Here is a 21,137-nt window from a genome sequence, read left to right as displayed (position 1 = left end):
TCATAGTTATGAGTTATAATAAAAATTTTCTTTAATGTTCATTACGGTTCATTATACCCTGAAATCTAGTGTTTTTCGTAGCTTTCTAATAGAATATTCGATTAGGTTAAAGAAAATACTTCAATTTATTAGGAAATCCCTTTATTATTGGAACGCAACGTAAGTACAAAATTAATTAATTTCGAACATACTCGCCAGTGCCGGACACGACACGACCGGTAGTTTCGGCTGAGCCGAAGTTTCGTCCAATTACTGACATCGAAACTTCGGTCGGTCTGTAGTTACAAGTAACGCTCTTCGCTAATTTTTATGTATGTACGTTGTACTTACAAGAATGCACATCGACAGTTCTAAAAACACCTTTCTTTTGTATTTCAGTACAAAATTGAGTATCAATAGAACGTGTGAAAAGTGAATTTTTCGCGTGGCAAATATATCGAAACGATTCTTGTCCGTCTCCGCGGTGATTCGAGATGTTCGAAATTCAAAAGTCTAGTAACTTGTCGACCCGCGCGTGTGGCAGCAGTGACTCTTGGCCAGCCTGTCTCGCTGAACAGCAGGGAGAGCTAGTGGTGGGGTTGAGAATGACAAAGATGGCAGCAACCAGTGAAGAGCGGAGCGCTATGGAGCCTTCAGGTACAAATTCAGGGCAAAGTCAGCCAACCGATCGTTTAAAGATGCTCTACCCGATGGTGAACGAAGAAGAAACGCCGCTGCCGCGATCCTGGAGTCCAAAGGATAAGTTCAACTACATAGGCCTGTCGCAAAACAACCTCCGTGTCCATTACAAAGGTGAGTTAGCCATCCTCTGTCTCAAACTGCGATGCGTATTTCAAGGATATTTCACAAGCGATTTATTTTTGACACCACAAGTGTCACCTGGCCAAAAATCACTAAAAATTACCACCAAATTGCCATTTATTTATTTCCCAATCCGACGTATCCCTCGGCAATATCGATTTAAAATGGCAGGGTGCTTTTTCGTGAGTGTCAGTGACCTAAACAAAGGAATCAGCTGATCGCACCTATCTTGCGCTGTCGTCGTCCCTCGTTATTCCTTCACCCCCAACTCGCCTTTGTCGATCCGTATAATTCTCCCACTTTTCACCTGGGCACTTCAATTTTACCAGTAAATAACTCTGTCATTGAACAATTCTCTTATTTCGTAGCGAGCGAGGTTCTCTCCCCCCTCGTACCACCCCGCCTCCCCCCCCCCCCCCCCCCCCCCCCCCTTCACCCTTCCCTCCTCGCGACTACGGCTCACCAATCGCCACAAATATCAATTTTATTCGCCTCGGGAAAACGTGGACGAAAAATTGTGCGTAGACGCACAATGTCAATGACAGCTGTTCCCTGTCTCTGTTCTTGCGTAGCGTAGCCTGCTTACATTCACGTTACTTAACATCAAATCTATCGCGCATTACTACTTCTGTTTGCCTTGTTGTTGTTGCAGCCCTGCGCAATGTTTTCAATCTACTTTTATTTTAGAAATTTAATTTTTCTGCACGATTCATCGGCTGCCATTGTGCTTGCGATTTTTATTCCCTCCTTTATCCTGCTTTCGCGAAAATTTCCGATCGGTTATTTACCGACGAATCAACCTCTCAACATCCGAAATCAGTCTTCATTCAACTATTTGTTTTAAAAACTATCGTATTATTGTTAATTTATTATTCAATAACAAAATTTTCTCTCAGATTAATTCCATTGAAATATAATCACCATTGTGTCATATATTTAACTCACCCTGAATTTAAACTATGCATCTTTCTACTAGAACCCTTCAAAATGCATTGTCTTTTTCAAAAAAATTTGTTTATTTATTTTACAGTTGTATGTATGTACGATTGTATTATTATGCGTATAGTTTTTAAACTGCGATATTATTATCGAAATATGACTCGTTGTTTAGGGAATTTTTGGTGAAGAAATTTCGGAGTAATTGTCCATAACGTATGTGTACCCATGAAGAAACAACGAAAATGTATTTTTTCAGAACATCATCACTGATCAAGAATTATTATCTTTATTATTTCATTAATTTTTTTGTATATTCGCAAGATTTTCAATTTATACAACGTAGTGTGTACAATTGAAATTCCTTGTCTTGTGAAAGTAATTGCACAGACTATTCCACTTGTACATATAAATGAATATGCATACTTGGGCAATCAAGTATAATATGTTTCGTGAAAACATGTTTGAACTCATTGCCAAATACTCATTGCCATTTGTGCGCATACATCGCAAACATTGGACTTGAAAACAAACGAATTTAAGGAAGAACGAAAAATACTTCATTCTTTGCTTCGTGAAAGAAAAACAATATGCGTATAAACAATAATTTCCCATTAGACTGTCAACCTACATTTATTATATTTCTTTTTTTTTATTTTAATCAATCGGTCATTTGTTTGAAAAACGTTTGATATTTTCAAAAGATTTTGGTAACGATAATGTAAAGTTGTGGTTGCTTGAGAGAGAAATAAATGAACCGTGTCAGACATCTGATGCAATCAAACGGCTGCTGCTTTACGGTCAACAATATTTCGAGTAGGGAAATAATACCGTTGAAAAAGCTTTATGGCTGAATTATGCGTATATTATTTCAAATATTACAAGATATTTTATGTGAGCTTTCATAGAGATTGTTCACGAGCCTCTGCAGTTGCATTGATAAAGTTTACGCCTGACCTACTGACCTAATTGTCAAATGTCCGCACGTACATGTGTCAGCCTTACAGCTATGTAATTTGCAACCACGTGTGCAAAGCTTATTATTGTTAACGTGTCACTGCAAGTAACTGCTAAATTTCGTACTCTTTTATACAGTAAGTTGATTAATTTTGCACCATCAATATCATTTTGGAACAGTAATATTTGATTATCGGTAAATCAATACAAGTCTACTGCACTAAAAGAGCTCATAACAGAGTCGTTTTATAACATATTCTTCTGAAAATCGTCAAAATTAGAATTATCTGTAACCAAGCAACAGCTCAAGAATGTGACAAAGTATCAGCAGGAAGTTATTTCTTCATCGAAGGTCATACAAAGATAAGACTTAAACCGGTATCGCATGAATATTAGAGCGTTGCGGCGTATGCTGAGTGGCAAGCAGGTGTATCGCTTTTCGTGACTGCGACGTTTACTTGGTCTGGCACTAAAAGCTGCAAATCTGAAAAACCTGTAAATTTCATGCATTGTCTTTCACTCCGATCCTCTTCTTTTGATCTCCTCTTCACGTCGCCTATTAAACTGAAATTGAATCTAATTAAAACTCAAGTTTTTGCCAATGGCATAGATTCAGATCGTCATAATGCTAAAGACAGTTGAAAATTAAACCTTGGAATACTCAGTTGTGCATGTACGTAATATTCTCTTTACTGTTGATCTGTATCGTTTCTTATCACGAGAAGTAAAATTCATCACAGACACATTTGGATTTTACTGGTACATACGCAGGAATTTATTTTCCAAAGTACAGGCTTTGTATCCCACGTACCGTTGATCAGTTTTCATCCTTCCTTTTCACTAGAGTTTTCATTATATATCCTATCGTGCTAAATGTAAAAGCAGTAACTGCAGATCAGTTCACACTGTGCTGGCGGCCGAATCAGCTCTCGTTGCTCGATACAAACTGGAGCAAACATGAAAACAAATAATGTGTATAAATTAAAACTATATTTGAATGTCTGGTTCTATGGATTTTGTCAGAATATGATCCTGGGAAGCAGCCCTTACTTTCATTTGTATGTATTTCAACGAGTAATAATTACTTGAAGAAAACGCTTTTTGTAACTCGTTTTGGCTTAGTGGTCAACGGCATTTGACATCAAACATCGACCAAGTTAAATCATCGCGGTATATTAAATTGGATGTTGTTGCGCTTGAGCACAGTAATAGAAAACCCCTGAATATAGATCCAACTCTTCAATGCTGAAAACAATTGTTCTTCCTCAGGTTATGGAAAAACACATAAAGATGCAGCAAGCGTCCGCACTATGCATTCAATACCGGCAGCATGTGGCTTATATTATTTTGAAGTGAAAATAGTGAGCAAAGGTCGAGACGGTTACATGGGAATTGGTCTGTCCGCTCACGGCGTAAATGTAAATAGACTTCCTGGATGGGATAAAAATTCTTACGGTTACCACGGCGATGACGGGCACAGTTTTTGTTCATCCGGAACGGGTCAGCCGTATGGTCCGACATTTACAACAGGAGACGTTATTGGATGCGGAGTAAATTTGGTGGACAACACCGCTTTTTATACAAAAAATGGACATCATCTTGGAATAGCGTTCACTGACCTTCCTGTGAGTAACATTAAACACTGCTAGCTATCGTCATTGAACAATCGATTCTTGGGTCGCTCTTATACGAGTTCTCCTCATGATTTTCAGCCAAACTTGTATCCAACCGTCGGACTCCAAACACCGGGAGAGATTGTCGATGCAAATTTTGGTCAGGCTCCTTTCGTATTCGATATCGGTGACATGATCAATGAGCTGCGTGTCAGAACGCGATTGCAAATAATAGATTATCCAACGCCTGATCATGGCCAAGGACAATGGCAGTCTGTCCTACATAAGTATGTACAGCAGTATCAAGTCTATAAATAAACTCACTGAGAGTTAAGTAGTTTAAGCAGCTGAATTCTCACCAAATATCGCAGTGGCATTGTACATTACTCCTCGGAATCGGTGAATTTGTTTAGAATCTTTGTTAAAGAGGGAGTAGAAATTCTTAGCCAGCTTTTGAAAAAATTGCGCAAATCGATTTGGTTCTCTTTTCCATCTAGTTTTATCTTTTTAATTTATTTTCATAATCTGACGCAGAGTTTCTTTTTCCTTTGCTGTCACTAACCGCAATTCAGTTGCAGAAACAAGCGAGAAAGTTCGTCATTCGCTATTAACTCAATCTCGGTTTGCTCTATTATTATCTAATCAGCAAAAAACTGTTTCAAAATAACCAAAACTTCACGAGCATTCTCTTGATGTTGAGACAAAGGCAGGTGAAAGAAATTGTTGAAATGTAGTCTCATTTTTTATTTTGTCCAACATATTGGTTTCGAGCAAGAACTAACGAATATCAATGGGGAATATTAATTATTGTATATATTTTTTCAGAATGGTATCGACGTATCTTGTCCATCACGGATATTGCGCGACTGCCGAAGCCTTTGCCAATAGCACTGGACAGGTCTTTGAGGAAGAGATAAATTCTATTAAGAATAGACAAAGTAGGTTTTTTTGAAACAAGCAAAGTACTTTTCTTATATATCGTTTCCCATAAGAATTGTTATGACAAATTAGGCATATTTGTTTTGTTTTGTATTTAGTGCAGCAAAATGTTTGAAAGAGATTAATATATGCTCTGCGTATTTGGATTGTGTTTACAGGAATTCTAAAGTTGGTTTTAGCGGGACGAATGGGTGAAGCTATAGAGCTAACAACCAGGTTATACCCTGGTCTATTAGATCGAGATCCAAATCTTATGTTCGCCCTAAAGTGTCGTCAATTTGTCGAAATGGTAAATGGTAGTGATTCAGAGGTGTGCCAGACTAGCAGCAGCGAAAACCAAACTAGCGTTATACAATCGACCAAAGCGTATAATACAAAAACATCGACAAACGGTAGTGTAGAAGAAATGAACTTAAATAATACTCTGAATGGTGCTGGCGATCAACAAATCATCAACGGGCAAATCGAGGATGATGTCGACATGGAAGAAAATAGTCCAAATGGCATCAATGGTGTCAAAACTGGCAACGGATATCAAAATGGCGACCTAAACACTAACGGACACAAGTGTGAAAACGGGGGCTTTGAAGATATGGGTAAGATGAACGAATGTAATTTTTTTTTTCTAAGTCACGATTCTAATTATACGCCTTCCAATCATTGTTTCGTCAATGATTCCTCGACTATTTATGTATCTTTATCCGCTTATTTGCGTCACTGCTCATACTTTACTAAAATGTTTCTCAATTTATCTCTCGACTTTGCTTTCTTTCGCCAAATGAAAATTCTGGCAATTATTTTTATCAGTTCACAATATACGCATTGTATAATTAGTTGCTGTTCTATGTCTGTTGTGACAGAGGTAGACAATTCAAATCAAAATCAGCAACAAAATGGCAGTAGTAGTAACAACGTTGATAATCCGAGCAGTAAGAGTAACAAGAAATTACTGTGCGGAGGTAACAAACAGGCGGTCGAAAAGATGTTGGAATTCGGAAGGCAGCTGTACTCCCAGTCTATACACCTAAGGCAACAGCACGGTAAAAATGATGCGAATAAAAAAATGCTCCAAGATGCATTTAGCTTGTTGGCATATTCGAACCCGTGGAGTTCACCGGTAGGGTGGCAATTGAATTCCCAACAGAGAGAAACTGTCTGTGATAGGCTGAACTCCGCGATACTTGGTAAGTAATTAATTCTTCAAAGGAAATTAAAAATCAGAAGAATAGTAAGAAGAAGACTGATTGACTGCGTCTTATTGCAAAGATAAAATAACTATGCCGATTGTTTTTTTCATCCCCTTCTTTCGTTACAGAGTCCAGTAATCTACCACGACGACCCCCACTTGAGGTTGCTGTGTCACATGCCAGAGAGTTAGTTCGCTTAATGTCAAGCGCGGGTCTTGGTGCCTGTGGTTTTGCTGTCGTGGATAATATTGTTCAATATTGACGGTCCCGACCCCTGCTCCACCGGCCGCCTCTTTTGCCCGCTCGAGTGTGGTGAGTGGATGCCTCCCTCTTATGTTTATTAATTTTTTTATTTTGTTTTTTTCCTTCATTATTCTCCTCTATCGATGATCAAGTCGACGCTAGAATGGAAGATAACGCCTGGTTTTAAAAAATTTAAAGGGTTGATAGTAATAATTGAAGATAAACAATATTACTGTTCGCCCAATGTGATATTATACGGGGATTTTCAGGCAAAAATTTAGCCCGATTCGAACTGATGTTACATTATGTTGAACCGAAAACTGTTATCAATAAGTGAAAAGAGGAGGATCGGTTCGTTTTGCGTTTGATTTTTTTTTCTCCTGGATATCCCCTTAACTGATAAATTTCGAACAAATTCGATACTGAAATACCAGAGTTTCGGAATCTCACTTGTATCTTGATAATCAGTTTATTTTGAAGAGTAGTTTTAAACATTTCGTATACATTTAGTTAATGAGCATGCGGTCAATAATATGAACTTACAAATCTTAAGAGTAAAATAATCTAGATAAACTAGTTAATCTTCAAGATAAAGTTTAGATTTTTTGAATGAAATAGTGATAAGAATCGTCTTTTAGGGTACGAAGGCGAAACGTGGAGCAGATTGTTTTGCTAACTCAGCAACATCGCGACATCGCGTTCCTCTTCAGATAGAGCGATCCGATATATCGTCGATCTTGTTGTTATGGGCTCGATCTCACACTACAAACATCAATAAAATATTATATATATATATGTATACATACATTCAGACCTGCCAACCAAAACATAACGATACGGTTTTTTAGCTCCAAACGATAAATTGCTTTCTTAGAGATATAAAGATTAAAAACAAACGAAAAACCAACTAAAAAACGCATCTACGGTGACTGTCGTCATAGACCAATTTAATTTTTTTTTTGTTTTCTTCACCTCGTTCCCGGATTCATCTCGTTCGAAATGTATCTTTTTTTCCTTCCGTTTTGTCAATCGCAACTGATTAGCGAAATTCTCAAGCAGGCCGAGAATGAGCAAAAAATAATAAACTTATATTATCTTCTCACGTAGTGCTTTTTTTTTTTTTTTTTTGTTCCCTTATATGTCGTTACTTGTTTCTTTTTTTCCGTAATATTCATCGATTGTCCCGATACAACGGTGCGTTATACATTTTCGAAATGTGGCATTGATCGTTTATGATTTATAATTCCTTATTAAAAAGAAAATAATTTCTCACTGAATAGTTTTATACTTTATATACGTACGTTACGTTTATAATTTCACTGAAACGAATGAAGGAATAATGAATTTGAAATTGAAACGACTAGAAATTCTGGGGGCGAGGAACTATAAATAATGGTTTTTTAAAAAAAAGTACGAAAACAATACATTTAGAGAGAGAGAGAGAGAGAGAGAGAGAGAGAAAGAGAGAGAGAGAGAGAGAGAGAGAGAGAGAAGAGAGAGAGAGAGAGAGAGGAGAGAGAGAGAGGAGGAGAGAGAGAGAGAGAGAGAGAGAGAGAGAGAGAGAGAGAGAGAGAGGAGAGAGAGAGAGAGAGAGAGAGAGAGAGAGAGAGAGAGAGAGAGAGAGAGAGAGAGAGAGAGAGAGAGAGAGAGAGAGAGAAAACAAAAACTTCAATTGAACAACAAGTAAAAGAAAACAAGGTCTTATGTTTATATAACTAATATACGAGTACGATGACACCATAAAAGAGAAGCAAAAAAGAGAAACGAAGTGAAAGCAAGAAAAATTGATTACTTAACTATGAATCGAACCCGTTACTCTATACTAAGTAATTGTTTTTTTATATGCGACATAGTATATTATTATATTGTATATTATTAAAAGAAAGTGATTTAAAGAAAAAAAAAAGAGCAGACGAAGAAGAAGAGACGATGAAGAATAATGTGAATACCGCATGCAGATAGGGGAGTAAAAGCGTGCGTTAAAATACAATAATTTACTATACCTATATGTATACAAAAAAGAAAAAATTGAATAGATTTACTCGAATCGAATGATTTTTAGTGGTTACGTTTTATGTACTGTATAGATAGATGAGCTATGAAGCGAATAATATGATATGGATACGAAAAATAAATACAATTAACGACATTTGAGAAGAATGGACAGAAATAGATAAAATCACGCAAAAGAATTGTAAACAAATTTCAAATATATTGTGATTCATAATTTTACGTGAAACTGTGCTAAGTGCGTCAGAAAAAAAAAAAATTTATATCGGTTTATCATATGCGAATTATTGAATATAGAGGATTATTATTATTATTATTATTGTCATTATTATTATTATCACGAGCAATCGATCATTTGAAGTACGTCGTATGTGATTCTCGTCTGCAATCGTTTGTTGTTTCTTGACGTATTATTATTATTTTATTATTTTCTTTTATTTTTTTTTTTTTTTTTTTTTTTTTAAATGAATTTTGTGTGCCCCATATAATGTTTATGTATTTTGCTCTCAAGAACGACTCGTCCAGAATAATTTCATTAACGAGTTTAATAATTAATAAATTATAATTGTAACAATGCCCATTTAACCTGATGATTTTAATTTCTATGTTTTTATTATTAGGCATTACAGAAATATATACAATATTTGTTTAATATATTTTATTGATTCAATTTATTTTCATTAATCCCTTCGTTTATCTTTATTCCTGCGGGTCTTTTCCGTCCCTAAAATTTACTTATCTTTATATTTATAAGTGCAACACATATCACCCGTTTACTTTCACGCATTTCGAATAAAAAATCATTAAATACAAGTTTTTTGAACAATCAACCGAGCATAGTAAAATTTTGAAAAATGATATCGTTTTAAATTTTACATGTACGTGGTCGGCGGCAATTTCATGCTAAAATTGCAAGATACGCACTGCTTTGTTTCGTAAAAATAAATAATCTAATCTGCGACAAATGTCGTGACATATTCGATATTGTAAAAAGTTTTAGAGAAATTACGGCAACAGAAATTTTCTGTTTGAATTTCTGATTTTCTTTTTTAAATCGTATGAAAATTTTTTTTTTTTTTATGGCAATTATATATTATCAACTGTTTTGTTCTTCAAACGCGTTCTTTATGCTTCGGTTTTTATAATATTACAAACCCGAATCGTGAGAAAATTCGTAGTGATTCTAAATCAAAAATAAATGAAACTGTTGTTTGGAGAACGAAGAAGATTCTACAAGGATCTCGAACTTCTGTTGTGCATAAGTTTTAACTTTCACAAAGCATAGTAATCAGTACTGTTTGAAACGTTACTTACATCGCTGTAGAGATTATGCGAGGAGTGAAAACTTGTTACACACAATCGCGGTAATGTTTCCAGTACTCTGTATACATATACCTATGTGTATAACGCAATGCGAAATATCGTCTGGTTCTGATTTCGTTTCATTGTTTTGTATTGTTCGAAAGATTGTGTATCTCGAGTTTCTTTGTGCGTTCACCGCGGTTGTGAAAGAAAAAAAAAAATAAGGTGGTAAGATATCTTTCCAAACGTTAGGAATGTCCAAACTCCTCGATTAACAATCCGTAATGTTTGGTATCTTATCGTTGATTTCCTGTTACCTTCTACAATTTGCGGTGAGCGCAACTTCCGAATACGCAGTAGCAGCTGTATGTTTAAAAGAAAATAAAAACAGAGAAATAAAACGAGGAATCGATCCTATTATAGATATAAAACAATAAATACGGATTCAGAATCTGACGGTTTTCATCGAGGGTTGCACTTTGTGAACAACATAAGTTTACATAATACGTAGTACGAAATGTGAAAACAACGGTAAAAATTTATTGCGCATTAGAAGATTGCCCGTTCTTTGGAGAATTTTCCGAAATTCATGAAGAGTCGGTCCTTATGATGTGATCCAGCGTATGATTCAATGTATCAAATGTCAATTAAAAGTGGTCGAAAATATTGTGTGAAAACAAGATGAGAAAATGTTTTTCAATGCCGGTATACATATATGGTGTAGTACACCTCAACTTTAAAGAATCCTGAAGATTTTTCATACGATGTAAATTTGCGTACAATTATCACAAAGTCTGCGAATTGTTTAAAATTCTTCCAGACTTCGTTAGAAAGATAGTGTGAACTTTACCGAACGAAGGGGGATAAATGATTACATTCTTTTGAACTCTTAAAATTTACGTCATATTCTACGTCAATGAAAAAAAAATAAACAAGATCGCTACCAATTAAAGACAGATTTTCAGACCTATCGCGAGAGATGGTTCCGCCTTTGAGTTTACAAGTTGTGACTTTTTCTCGGAACGTTTTTTTAAGTCTCACAGCGAATAAAAAAATGTCCGTTAGCAATCAATTTTATCAACGATATTAAAATCTTTTGCAATTTGAAGAGGCAACAACTTTTCAAATCAAAACTGGAATTATCTCTTGCAAGGTATTTCAATCTTGTTATCGTTTGCGTTTTTATTACGCAGAATTTCATGTGAAAAATTAAGAATAAAAATATAACTCAACAGCTGACTTCACTACCGTAAAGACTCAAAACTCGTTGTCTTTTAAACGGAAGCTAAAAGAAATTTGAAATAATTCACAGATAAGGTCACGCTGCGCAGTTCAGAACGTATGATAAAACTTTCCGCCAAATCTAAACTCATGTTGAGAGTTACAAGAACGCGTTTTAATTGATACGGAGATTGCCCGACGGATAAAGTATAGGTACATAATATATTTGAATGAAACTTCTATTTGCTGCCTCTGTAATCGCTCTTTCGTAAGTCGTATCTTAACAATTGAACTCACTCGTAAATAAGATGAGTAATTTTGGAAACGGTAGAAAAGGGGAATGCGATTATATAAAGAGTTGTAGATAGTACGTAAGTGTAATAGTTATATATTATATATATTATGTATAAATATTGAAAAAAAAAAAGAAGGAGAACAACAATGACAGCGTATAAGTTAATGAAATGAATTAAATAAAAATAATCATACGTAGATCTTAGTCCTCTTTTATACAAGCATCACGACGATCAGACGAAGATAAGATTGACGAGACATCCTACAGTCTAGATCACATCGATATCGCATCCTCGTGTTCCAGCGGTGATATACCTATATTTAATTAATTATAGCAACATACGGTAGATTGTGATTAGGAAAGTTGAATAGTAGCCAAGTTATATTTTTCTTGTTTAAAGCGCGCGATGATTATATAGTGTGAAGTCTGATATAAGATGAAAGAAATAATTCAAGCTCGTAACTGTCTTTACGTCTTACAATATATTGTGTATAATTGACAAAAGTCATTAACGTTGATGTTATGCATTGGTAAAAAAAAAAAATAAATAAATAAATCCGGTACAACGTTACAGGTCAAGATAACAGCTGTACAGTGCGATAGTCGAATGTCTCTATAAATTATCGTTATATTTATTTAACGGCTTTAAGAAGTAAAGACAGTAGGTAAAAATTAGTAAGTATTAAACATAAGGTTTTTCGGTAAGTATAATATAAATATATACATAGATATATATTTAAAAATTATGAAATTAAGTTTAAATAAGAGACAAATGCTAAAGTGTTGTGCAGATAAATGGCTCACCCGTCGATTTTAAGAAATAATAATTTTTTATAATTAAAGCTTGTCCTAGTTTAGCTGTTTAAAATATAACTTATACATATATGTGCATATATATATCAATGTTATCACACAATATCACGCAAAAACCTTATTATATATATATACACACACACACACAGTATCGGTTATCTGTGCGTACAATCGCGTCTTATCCAAATTTTTCGAACGTTTCTAAGGAGAGAATTGCGTATTTGTCTTAACGCAAAAGGTCACATAGCGTAAAACAGTTGCAAAATTTTGTGAATAAGATATCTCTCAAAATCAATATGGCCGCTGGGGATACGCTTGGGAATTTATTTTGACGATCCAATTGTTCTCAGTACTAGAAATTAGTCGAGAGCTATTCCGTATGAAACAAAATGATGGCAAGATGTATTTTCTGCAACTTCGCCGAAGAGTCTAAAAACAGAGAACTTAGCTTGCGAAATTTTCATTCAAACGCTGCAAACGCGCCCCGATTGCCCCTTAAAATAAAAAATTTTCATCAGGTATATATGAATAACTAAGGGGAAAAATATAACAATCTCTTACCCACTTCATATGAAAAAAAAATTCTACATAAAAATCATTCCATAAGTTGTTTCTTGGTTATAAAAATATAAGAAATTCACTGGAAACTGTTGGTACAAATGACGCAATTTCACGCACCGATTTGATTACGATGCCTAGGTGCAATTGAATAACATTCTGAGTGTCTGTATAATAAAACAGCGAAGCCGCAGCAGCAGCAGCAACAGTAGCACGGGACGGTTTGATTGTTGCGGTCGAGCAGATTGTATATTATAAAAGAAAAAGAAAACAAATTGATGCAGTTCCGAAATACATAATTAATTATCGTATATCGATCATCATTGATTGGATACAGTTTGACATTCGAACGTAACACTGAGCCTTCCCTTTAATACATATACTATATATAATATATATAAATATATATATATATATACACACACCTTATACGACATGTAGAGTTGGGCACTTTTAACATATTTCACAAATTTTTAAATGACCTATAACTATGTAATAATATCTATTGTACGATATGATAATACATTAAACTGAGTAATTGTAATAGACACTCGATGTAAATATGATATCAGGAATGTCATGTGTTGTTTGATAATAACCAAAATATATACATAGATACATAATAAATAATATATATATATAAATATTAATAATAAATATATATATATTATTTTCAATAAAGTACAGTGGAAAAAAGCGCATATATTGCAATAATATATACATATACTGATTCGCCTATGCATACAAAAATTCATAAATATATTATACGTATACAGTACATGAGTCTGCGATAATCAAATTATTATGTAAAAACTATGAAACTCTGTTTCAATTATCTCCGCATCCGTAATTTCACATATTCACTGGCGTTACTTTAGGCTTGATAATTTTGTATTTCGTATTTTTCTATTTCTCTCTCTTATTTACCATCTACAATTCGAATTATACAGCCTTGATCAAACCGTGCAGCTTCCAATATTCTTTTCATTTTGAATCCAAACTTTACACATATACGATCTTTATACTGCAAGCGGTCGTTACTTTGATACGCCAACTATTATTTATTAGGCAATTGTATAAAAGATCTTGCTATTTATACTCACACACACACACACACACGTTGTACGTTACAAAAGTTCGGCGAGAAGAAGGAAGTGGAGGAAGAGGAGAAGGAGGAGGCGGAGGTGGAGGAGATTAAGTACGTTCGTGCAAAATAGCAAGTGTTGATCAAGGTCTGTCAGGCAGAATATCACATGCACGGCATACATGTAGAATTTTAATAGGTTGATACATTATTATATCGTGGCATAATTTTTACCCGTGTGTAAACGGAAATAAATGAATGAATAATTAAATTCAGGTTTTATTGAACTGTAAATTTGATCAGTTTACAACGAGATAAGTCGCAGGTTTTTCTTTTGTAAATAACTAAGATTCGGGATCGTCGTTGCATTATTACACGTTCATTGAACGCAGTAAAAAGTTCTCGTATTCAACCGCGAAAGAAATAAGAAATTTAAGTAATTAATGATAGAATAAAATAAGAAATACATCACGATGTCATGCCAAGAAGCGATAGTATACACACAAAAACAAACTATCACCGGATACTGTGGTGTACATACGTATATATATATATGTCTATATATTCACCGTTAAAACTGAATATTTGAATAATTCTCGACAATGAGTTTCAACTTTGTGAATGAATATTGGCATTTTGCCAAACGTGAATCGTTTCGTTCTACCACGTATATCCCTCACAGCAATTTAGGATTTGAGATGTATGCATACAGCCTCCATAATCAAGTTGCAAAAGAAGACAATTCGTGACACGTTTCGTTGAACAACGATATTTTTTATTGCGTTATTTAAAAATAACGCAAATTTTGTTTTCCTTCGAAGAAGCATACCAACTAATACTTTACTCGTCTGCCAAGACGGATATAATTTGAAAGCAAGCAATCAAAAGTCTTAAAAATTCCAGCAGTCAGCCTTCCCCCCGCCCCGTTTCAAATCTTCGCGTCCTATCTTTCCGGCAGTATTTCAGTACCGTAACTCTCGTCGTTACCGGCCGAGCGAAGTGGCGACCGTTCGTTCGGGCAAGCGACGCCAGATGTCGCCAGGCTGTAGTTTGAATCTCCAGCAAACAGGATCTCGGTCCTCTGCCTAGACGCGGGGCCCGTGGGCTGGTGCGTGGGATTGATCGGGCGGCCGGCTCGTCCCCAGCAGCGAGCGAAGGTTCGGGCGGGGCGAGAGGTCGCTGGCGTCGAGGTAGCTGCCAGTACGCGTCCAGCCTGCCGCTGTCAAAAGACGTTTTTCGATCGGTTTTAGAAAAATTTGTATCGCGTTCCCGCAGGGGGAGGAGAGCTAGAGTCACGACGAAGGCACAGCCCGGACGTAGCTCGATTTCGCTGTTAGAAAGCGAAGAAGGCACCTAAGAAAGGTGGACGAATCGCGCGGGACGATATATAAACGGAAGAGTATTCGGGAGTGTTTATGCATCAATCAAACGGCGAAGAGGTGGCGGAGTAGATCCAGAGAGAATAGAGAGCCAGAGGGAGAAGTGATATCAACTCGTAGTTTTGGAAGAAAAATAGAAGTGACCGCGCGTCGCCGGTGAACGATTCAAAGTATATATATACATATAAAAAAAATAAAAATTTTTTTTTCAAAAAACGCGTAAGGAGAAACGGCAGAGCGTATACCCCCCGTTTGGATTGTGTAAAAAGTACCAACCCACCTCCTGAGAGACGGGGCTGTGCCGGGGCTTACGATTCTCAAATTATCGATCAAATACATAGTATCGGAAAATACAAGTGACCGGGAGTGCGCGAAAAAAAATCCCCAATAATTCTCTCGTCGCGATATCACGGTGATATAATTATCGGCAAAAAAAAAAAAAAAAAACGGTACAATACAAGCGAGAACGCATCGTTACGGGGATAATAATCGAAATTCAAAATCCATCATTCGAGAATAAAGCAGGGAGTTAACGACCCGCAAAGGCAGTGTGATACGATTAAAGGCAGAGGCAGCCAGGCGATCCGACGGAGTCGAAAGTCCAGGGTGTATGAATGTACGAGTTCCGCGGTGCTGCAACGGCGCGGTTTAACCACCCTTGGACATAGGAAGCAGGAGACGTGCGAGGAGGAAGCCGTTTCATCGGTCTCCGAGTTCGCGGGGTGGCTTCGAAAGTAAGTGATGACGAAAAGGGTAGAGAGAGAGAGGGAAAGAGACAGAGGGAGAGAGCGAGAGAGAGAGAGAGAGAGAGAGAGAGAGAGAGAGAGAGAGAAAATGAAAATGAAAAAATAAGGGAAACAACCGCCGCCGACTCCCTAGGCTCGAATATGGCACTCCAATCAAACGCGGGCGGCGTTCCGCTCCTCGGACGGGGGAGAGAGGCGAGTCAATTGCTTTGCGGCCGCCGCTTCGCTGGTGGCGTGCGTAGGAGGGTGCGTGCAGTGCCACCGCCGCTGCTCGATCCCTCGCGATGTCGGCTTATCACCGTCTTTCCGTCCCCGCGTCTCGTTTCCCGTTCGCGCCCGCTCGGGACTCGGAGTCAATAGCTCGCAGGTACCTTCGATGTGCACGCCTTCACGTGCTCCGAGCAGACCCAGTGTGAATTTCGGGGCGATATTTCGGCGAACCAGTATTGTCGTTGAGCGAATGAAGCGCGAGGAGGATCGTCTGCTGTTGCTGTTCCGCTCGAAGCTAGCCGCGGTCGAACGTTCGAAATTCAAATTTGGAAACAAGTATTCGAAAAGCGTAGCGAATCGTAATCGTCGTTGAGCGAACGAAGCGCGAGAACGATCGTCTGCTGTTGACGTTTGGCTCGAAGCAAGCCGCGGTCGAACGTTCGAAATTCAAATTTGAAAATAACTATTCGAAGAGCATAGGTTGCATAGATCTGTAATACGATGCATAAGAACAGAGCATGCAGTTTATTGTGAAGATGTAGATGTCGCGCAACGCGGTTACATCCTCGTTAACAATTTTGTATTCGATCTGCGGATTCGCGCGAACAAGTAGAGGAAAACCGACAATGAAAGGACGTCGACGCGGCGCCGCGTAGTCGGTGCGTAATTATTTGCGGTAGATAGTAGATAGATACGGTGTAGATTAAAACGGGATTTTTACCGCGGTGCCCCGCTCTCGTCGTTCAGGACCGGGAACGAAACGGAGAATCGCTAGTTTGCTGGTTCGCTCTTCGCAGAGTTGCCGCTGCTTTTCACTGCTGTATCCATCGGCAGCCGGCGACCCCCACCAATGAAGCATGATGAATAAGTGCCTGCCGGAGAATCCGGAGATCGGGTCCGCCTCTGCGGCAGCTTTCGAGTTCGCTGCTACATACACGCTCATATTTCTTAAAATAAATACCCACCCCCGTGCGTACATGTCCGACACAAGTATGTATATACGTTTCGTACCGTTGTTGTACGCCGCCTCCGAGATTCAAATGTGTAATGAAGGAAAACCTCGGCGGTCGATTTTTTAACTTCGTGAAAAACGAATTGTTCCTCGTTCAAGCTGCTGCATGCCCGACGTTGCGTGTTCTTTCGACGACTTTTTTTTCCTGCTACTTTCGTCACGCCTTTCTTTTTACGTAGGTATATTAATTACAATAATAAGGCACGTTAGGGAGCACGAAAGAAAATTTAACTCGAGTTTGATTTCGATTAGAATCTCGTTATTATCGATTAGATTCCGTTCGAAATGGATTGTTTCATTCACGATTTATTCAAGAAGAAGCTGAAGCTAGCAGCCAGAGTTAAACTTTTTGGAAATGGAAAAATGCATTTTAGTTTCATCCTCTTAATTCTATAAAAGTATCGGAGGTTCAAGGTTTTTTCACGAAATTTTGACTATCGGTCTTCGCTACCTTATTCGAATGAACATTAGAACGTTTCGCTGTGGATTCTGGATGCTAGGGTTCATCCTCGTGAATTTAATGGCATGTGTGTTATCAACTGCGAGAATCGTATCTCGCGTTCTTACAAGAGAATCGCTGACGTTCGCGTAACGAGTCTTGAATAATTGTTAAGCGGTTAGAAAAAAACCAAAAGAAACGAAAGCAACGTACGAGGTAGATAAATTTCAAATGCACACATGTTACGTGCATGTATGTACAGTATTTAACGAAGCGGGGCAAGATACGTGTATAACGGTCTCTGAAGTCCGGAAATTTCGGGTCAAATTTAAATTAACGCATCTCTTCCGCAGCGATGTAGGTATATAATGCGGTATAATACGTGCGGTGAGGATTATACCTACGTACATATGTATATGTTATACGTAGTAAGATGGGAGTCGAAAATAAGGAAGAATTAAATTCGACTGTAGCGGAAGTTTTTTTAATTCTAATTCACTATTCATGCGTACCTTATCTACAACAAATGTAAATAGATGAATTAATTAGAGAGTCATACCTATTACTGTCGTGAAAAGTTGGCAGTACTGCACATACGTACGTTGTACTCGTCGTAGTGTATAATAATTTACACGGGAAGTTGCATAATTTACGGGTTATACAGGTATCCGTATTATCATACTAATCATAAGGCGTATTATACACTTTTTAATGTGTGTGTATATATATATATATATATAAATGACGCAATACCTAATTATCGTGAAGGTTAAAAGGATTGCCATAATTTGTATTTCACATTATAACTCGGTTTTTATTTTTGTGCAGATTGTAGGATTTAAAAGTGTTTACATAAATATAAACAAAGTTCTGGACTAGCGTGCCGGTATTTATAATATGTTATATATATACGACTTATATTTTTTATATTTCGCCACCAAGAAGAAAAAAATTGTTGAGAAAAAGTGATAACGCCAAAGCATCGGCCGAAACATATGATGTACATTAATTATCTTGCATACAAAAGATTTTTATCGAGATCCGAAACCGCAACGTGTTTTTTTGCATGTTTGTATACCGTTGTGTATATATATATATATATATATAGAGGTGTATATAGACAAATGCTGGTTGTTAAACTGAAAGACGTCATAATTATAATTTCCGGCGGCAAAGAATATATAAAACAATTTAATGTACAAGCATGATAACCGCGAAAGAAGCACGAAGTATGTTACGTTTTTTCTTTTGTGCAGGCAGCACATTATGGGAAAAATCATATAATAAAATGAGATTAAAGTTCGTAATGTTGATGTAACGACAATGCATGTTCTAAAAAAAACGTCGATGTTGCGCAAGTTAAGATATCGGGTTATCTGTAAATTCCGTAAATCGTCATACAGCAGTGTATGAAACTCTTAATATTTTGTAATTCTGAAACTGCAAAATAATGACGTGTTTCTTTTTCTATCGCATTGATATCGTTAAATGTTATTCGATTCTTATAAAACGTGACAACGATATTTATTGTGATGAGTAGAAAAGTGGAATAAAGAAAATCGATCTACTAGATTTAGCGATCGTTGAAACAAAGCATCGATTATCCAAGTTTGTTGCGCGTTGATTATATTTCCATTCTTTTTAATTTTTCTATTTCTCTATTCTCAAGGACATATATATGTATAATCTATATTACAGTATACGGCGATTCAATAAATGCTCAACTTTTACGGCTATAACCGTATACAATAACAAGTAAAATTATCATATTTGTAAAAGCATCGAGATGATTTTTGATTAACACAAAATGTATAATTATATATATGTGTGTGTGTGTGTATGGCCCGGATGAATGTGTATTCAAAATTACAAAATATGTACATAAATAATATAGACTTGTGGAAAAAATATGGAGTAAAAAATAACAACTACATATTGTCGAGTATAACACACTTTATTTTGACATATATGTACGTATAATATAGAGTTGAAAATTAAAATACGCAAATAAAGTAATGTATTATTTTTTTCGTAAGTCTATTTTGTAGGTATGTACACTTGGGGACAATGAATCTGAGACGGCTAATTTTTTGCACTAGACAGTTATGTTGGCAACACGGAGAAACCTACAGCGCCACAGTCGGCCGAGCGCGAAACAAACTCAATCTCAATAAACATAACATAACCCATGGCCGTCGAATCTGCGCTGTAGGTTTCTCCGTGTTGCCAACATAACCGTCTAGTGTAAAAAATGAACAGTCTCAAATTCATTGTCCCCAAGTGTACATATTTCGTAATTTTGAATAAACATTTATCCGGGTCCTAATTGTATAATAATTTCGGCATCGCACGTATCAGTTTCAGGATCGTCCGGAAATAGGCGTAAGGGTGGCGGCGTCCCGAGGTGGTCGACGCCGAAGGTAGCTCGGTGGGCCGACGAGTTTTGGGGGGGCGCGAGGGTTGCGTCGTGTCCGATCGCCGGGGGTGGAATAACAAGGGGCGGGGGTGGCGTTTGTGAAGGCAACCTGCGGCAAGATGGGCTGCGCCATGTCAGCGGAAGAGCGGGCCGCTCTGGCCCGCAGCAAGCAGATCGAGAAGAATCTCAAGGAGGATGGTATCCAGGCCGCCAAGGACATCAAGCTCCTGCTTCTCGGTGAGTTAGTTGACATTAATCGTATAGGTACTCCACTACCTGCCGCGGTGTTTTATTTGAATAATGTTTATTGTGATGTTCAGGTGTTTTTCACGAGGCTGAAGTTAGTAACGTTATTGTAATGATTCACGCTTTTTAAAACCCGTTATTTCATAATTTCAGGAATCTTTGTAATGCAGTGAATTGTAATAAGGCAAAGTGGTAATTCACATTTTCAAAACTTGGCCACTCCAAAGTCACTACAAATTTGCAAAATATGTAGTGATTTTTTCCCCAATGTTTCGTTACGCTAAAGTTACTAACTTCAGCCTCATGTGTTTTCAGCGTCGTGTCACGCGACCAATTTTCTTTCCACCAGAAGCCGTCTTATTCTTTCATGAAACATCGATTCGGATTGAAATTTTTCGTCATCCGATCGTTTTGATGTCAGGAAGTAAGATCTGATCACCAAGGACCGACAAATTGTCGTACGAATTAGTAATCGAATAATTTTAAAAACATAACCTCAAAGTCCGTCTCGCGATGAAATAAGTTGATGAAAAATTTTCACGATATTTATTCAGTCCTATTTGACCAGAGCACACTTTTAGACAATGGCTCCATCATTTTACAAGAAATTCCAAATCCATTCAACGTTTTACAAAAAAAAAAAAAAAAAAAACAATCGATAGATTCTCATAAAAACTCTTAAATCGGTCACGTGACACTCACGCTACAAACACCTAAATCCTTCTCCCCA

At 37.0% G+C, this 21,137-nt stretch overlaps 2 protein-coding genes across 2 annotated transcripts in view; both read left to right on the top strand.

Moving 5' to 3' along the window:
* Nucleotides 1–456: 456 nt before the first annotated feature.
* RanBPM (Ran-binding protein M) lies at nt 457–8,152 on the top strand. The gene is made up of 8 exons (XM_046636779.2): nt 457–792; nt 3,964–4,319; nt 4,407–4,594; nt 5,133–5,245; nt 5,405–5,842; nt 6,107–6,430; nt 6,562–6,745; nt 7,315–8,152. The coding sequence occupies exons 1-7, from the start codon at nt 474–476 to the stop codon at nt 6,693–6,695; spliced, it is 1,872 nt and encodes a 623-aa protein (XP_046492735.1). The 5' UTR covers nt 457–473; the 3' UTR covers nt 6,696–6,745; nt 7,315–8,152.
* Nucleotides 8,153–15,104: 6,952 nt separating this feature from the next.
* The window catches only part of Galphao (G protein alpha o subunit), a 39,379-nt gene continuing 33,346 nt past the window's right edge, over nt 15,105–21,137 (top strand). The window contains exons 1-2 of the mRNA XM_046636780.2: nt 15,105–16,072; nt 20,104–20,398. Of these exons, the coding sequence (XP_046492736.1) occupies nt 20,281–20,398 (118 nt within the window). The 5' untranslated portion in view covers nt 15,105–16,072; nt 20,104–20,280. The remainder of the gene's footprint in view (nt 16,073–20,103; nt 20,399–21,137) is intronic.

Source organism: Neodiprion pinetum, chromosome 1, assembly GCF_021155775.2.
Source record: "Neodiprion pinetum isolate iyNeoPine1 chromosome 1, iyNeoPine1.2, whole genome shotgun sequence".
In the NCBI taxonomy this organism is placed as follows: domain Eukaryota; kingdom Metazoa; phylum Arthropoda; class Insecta; order Hymenoptera; family Diprionidae; genus Neodiprion; species Neodiprion pinetum.
The sequence above is the reverse complement of the archived record's forward strand: the minus strand, read 5'-3'. Positions and strand labels throughout refer to the sequence as shown.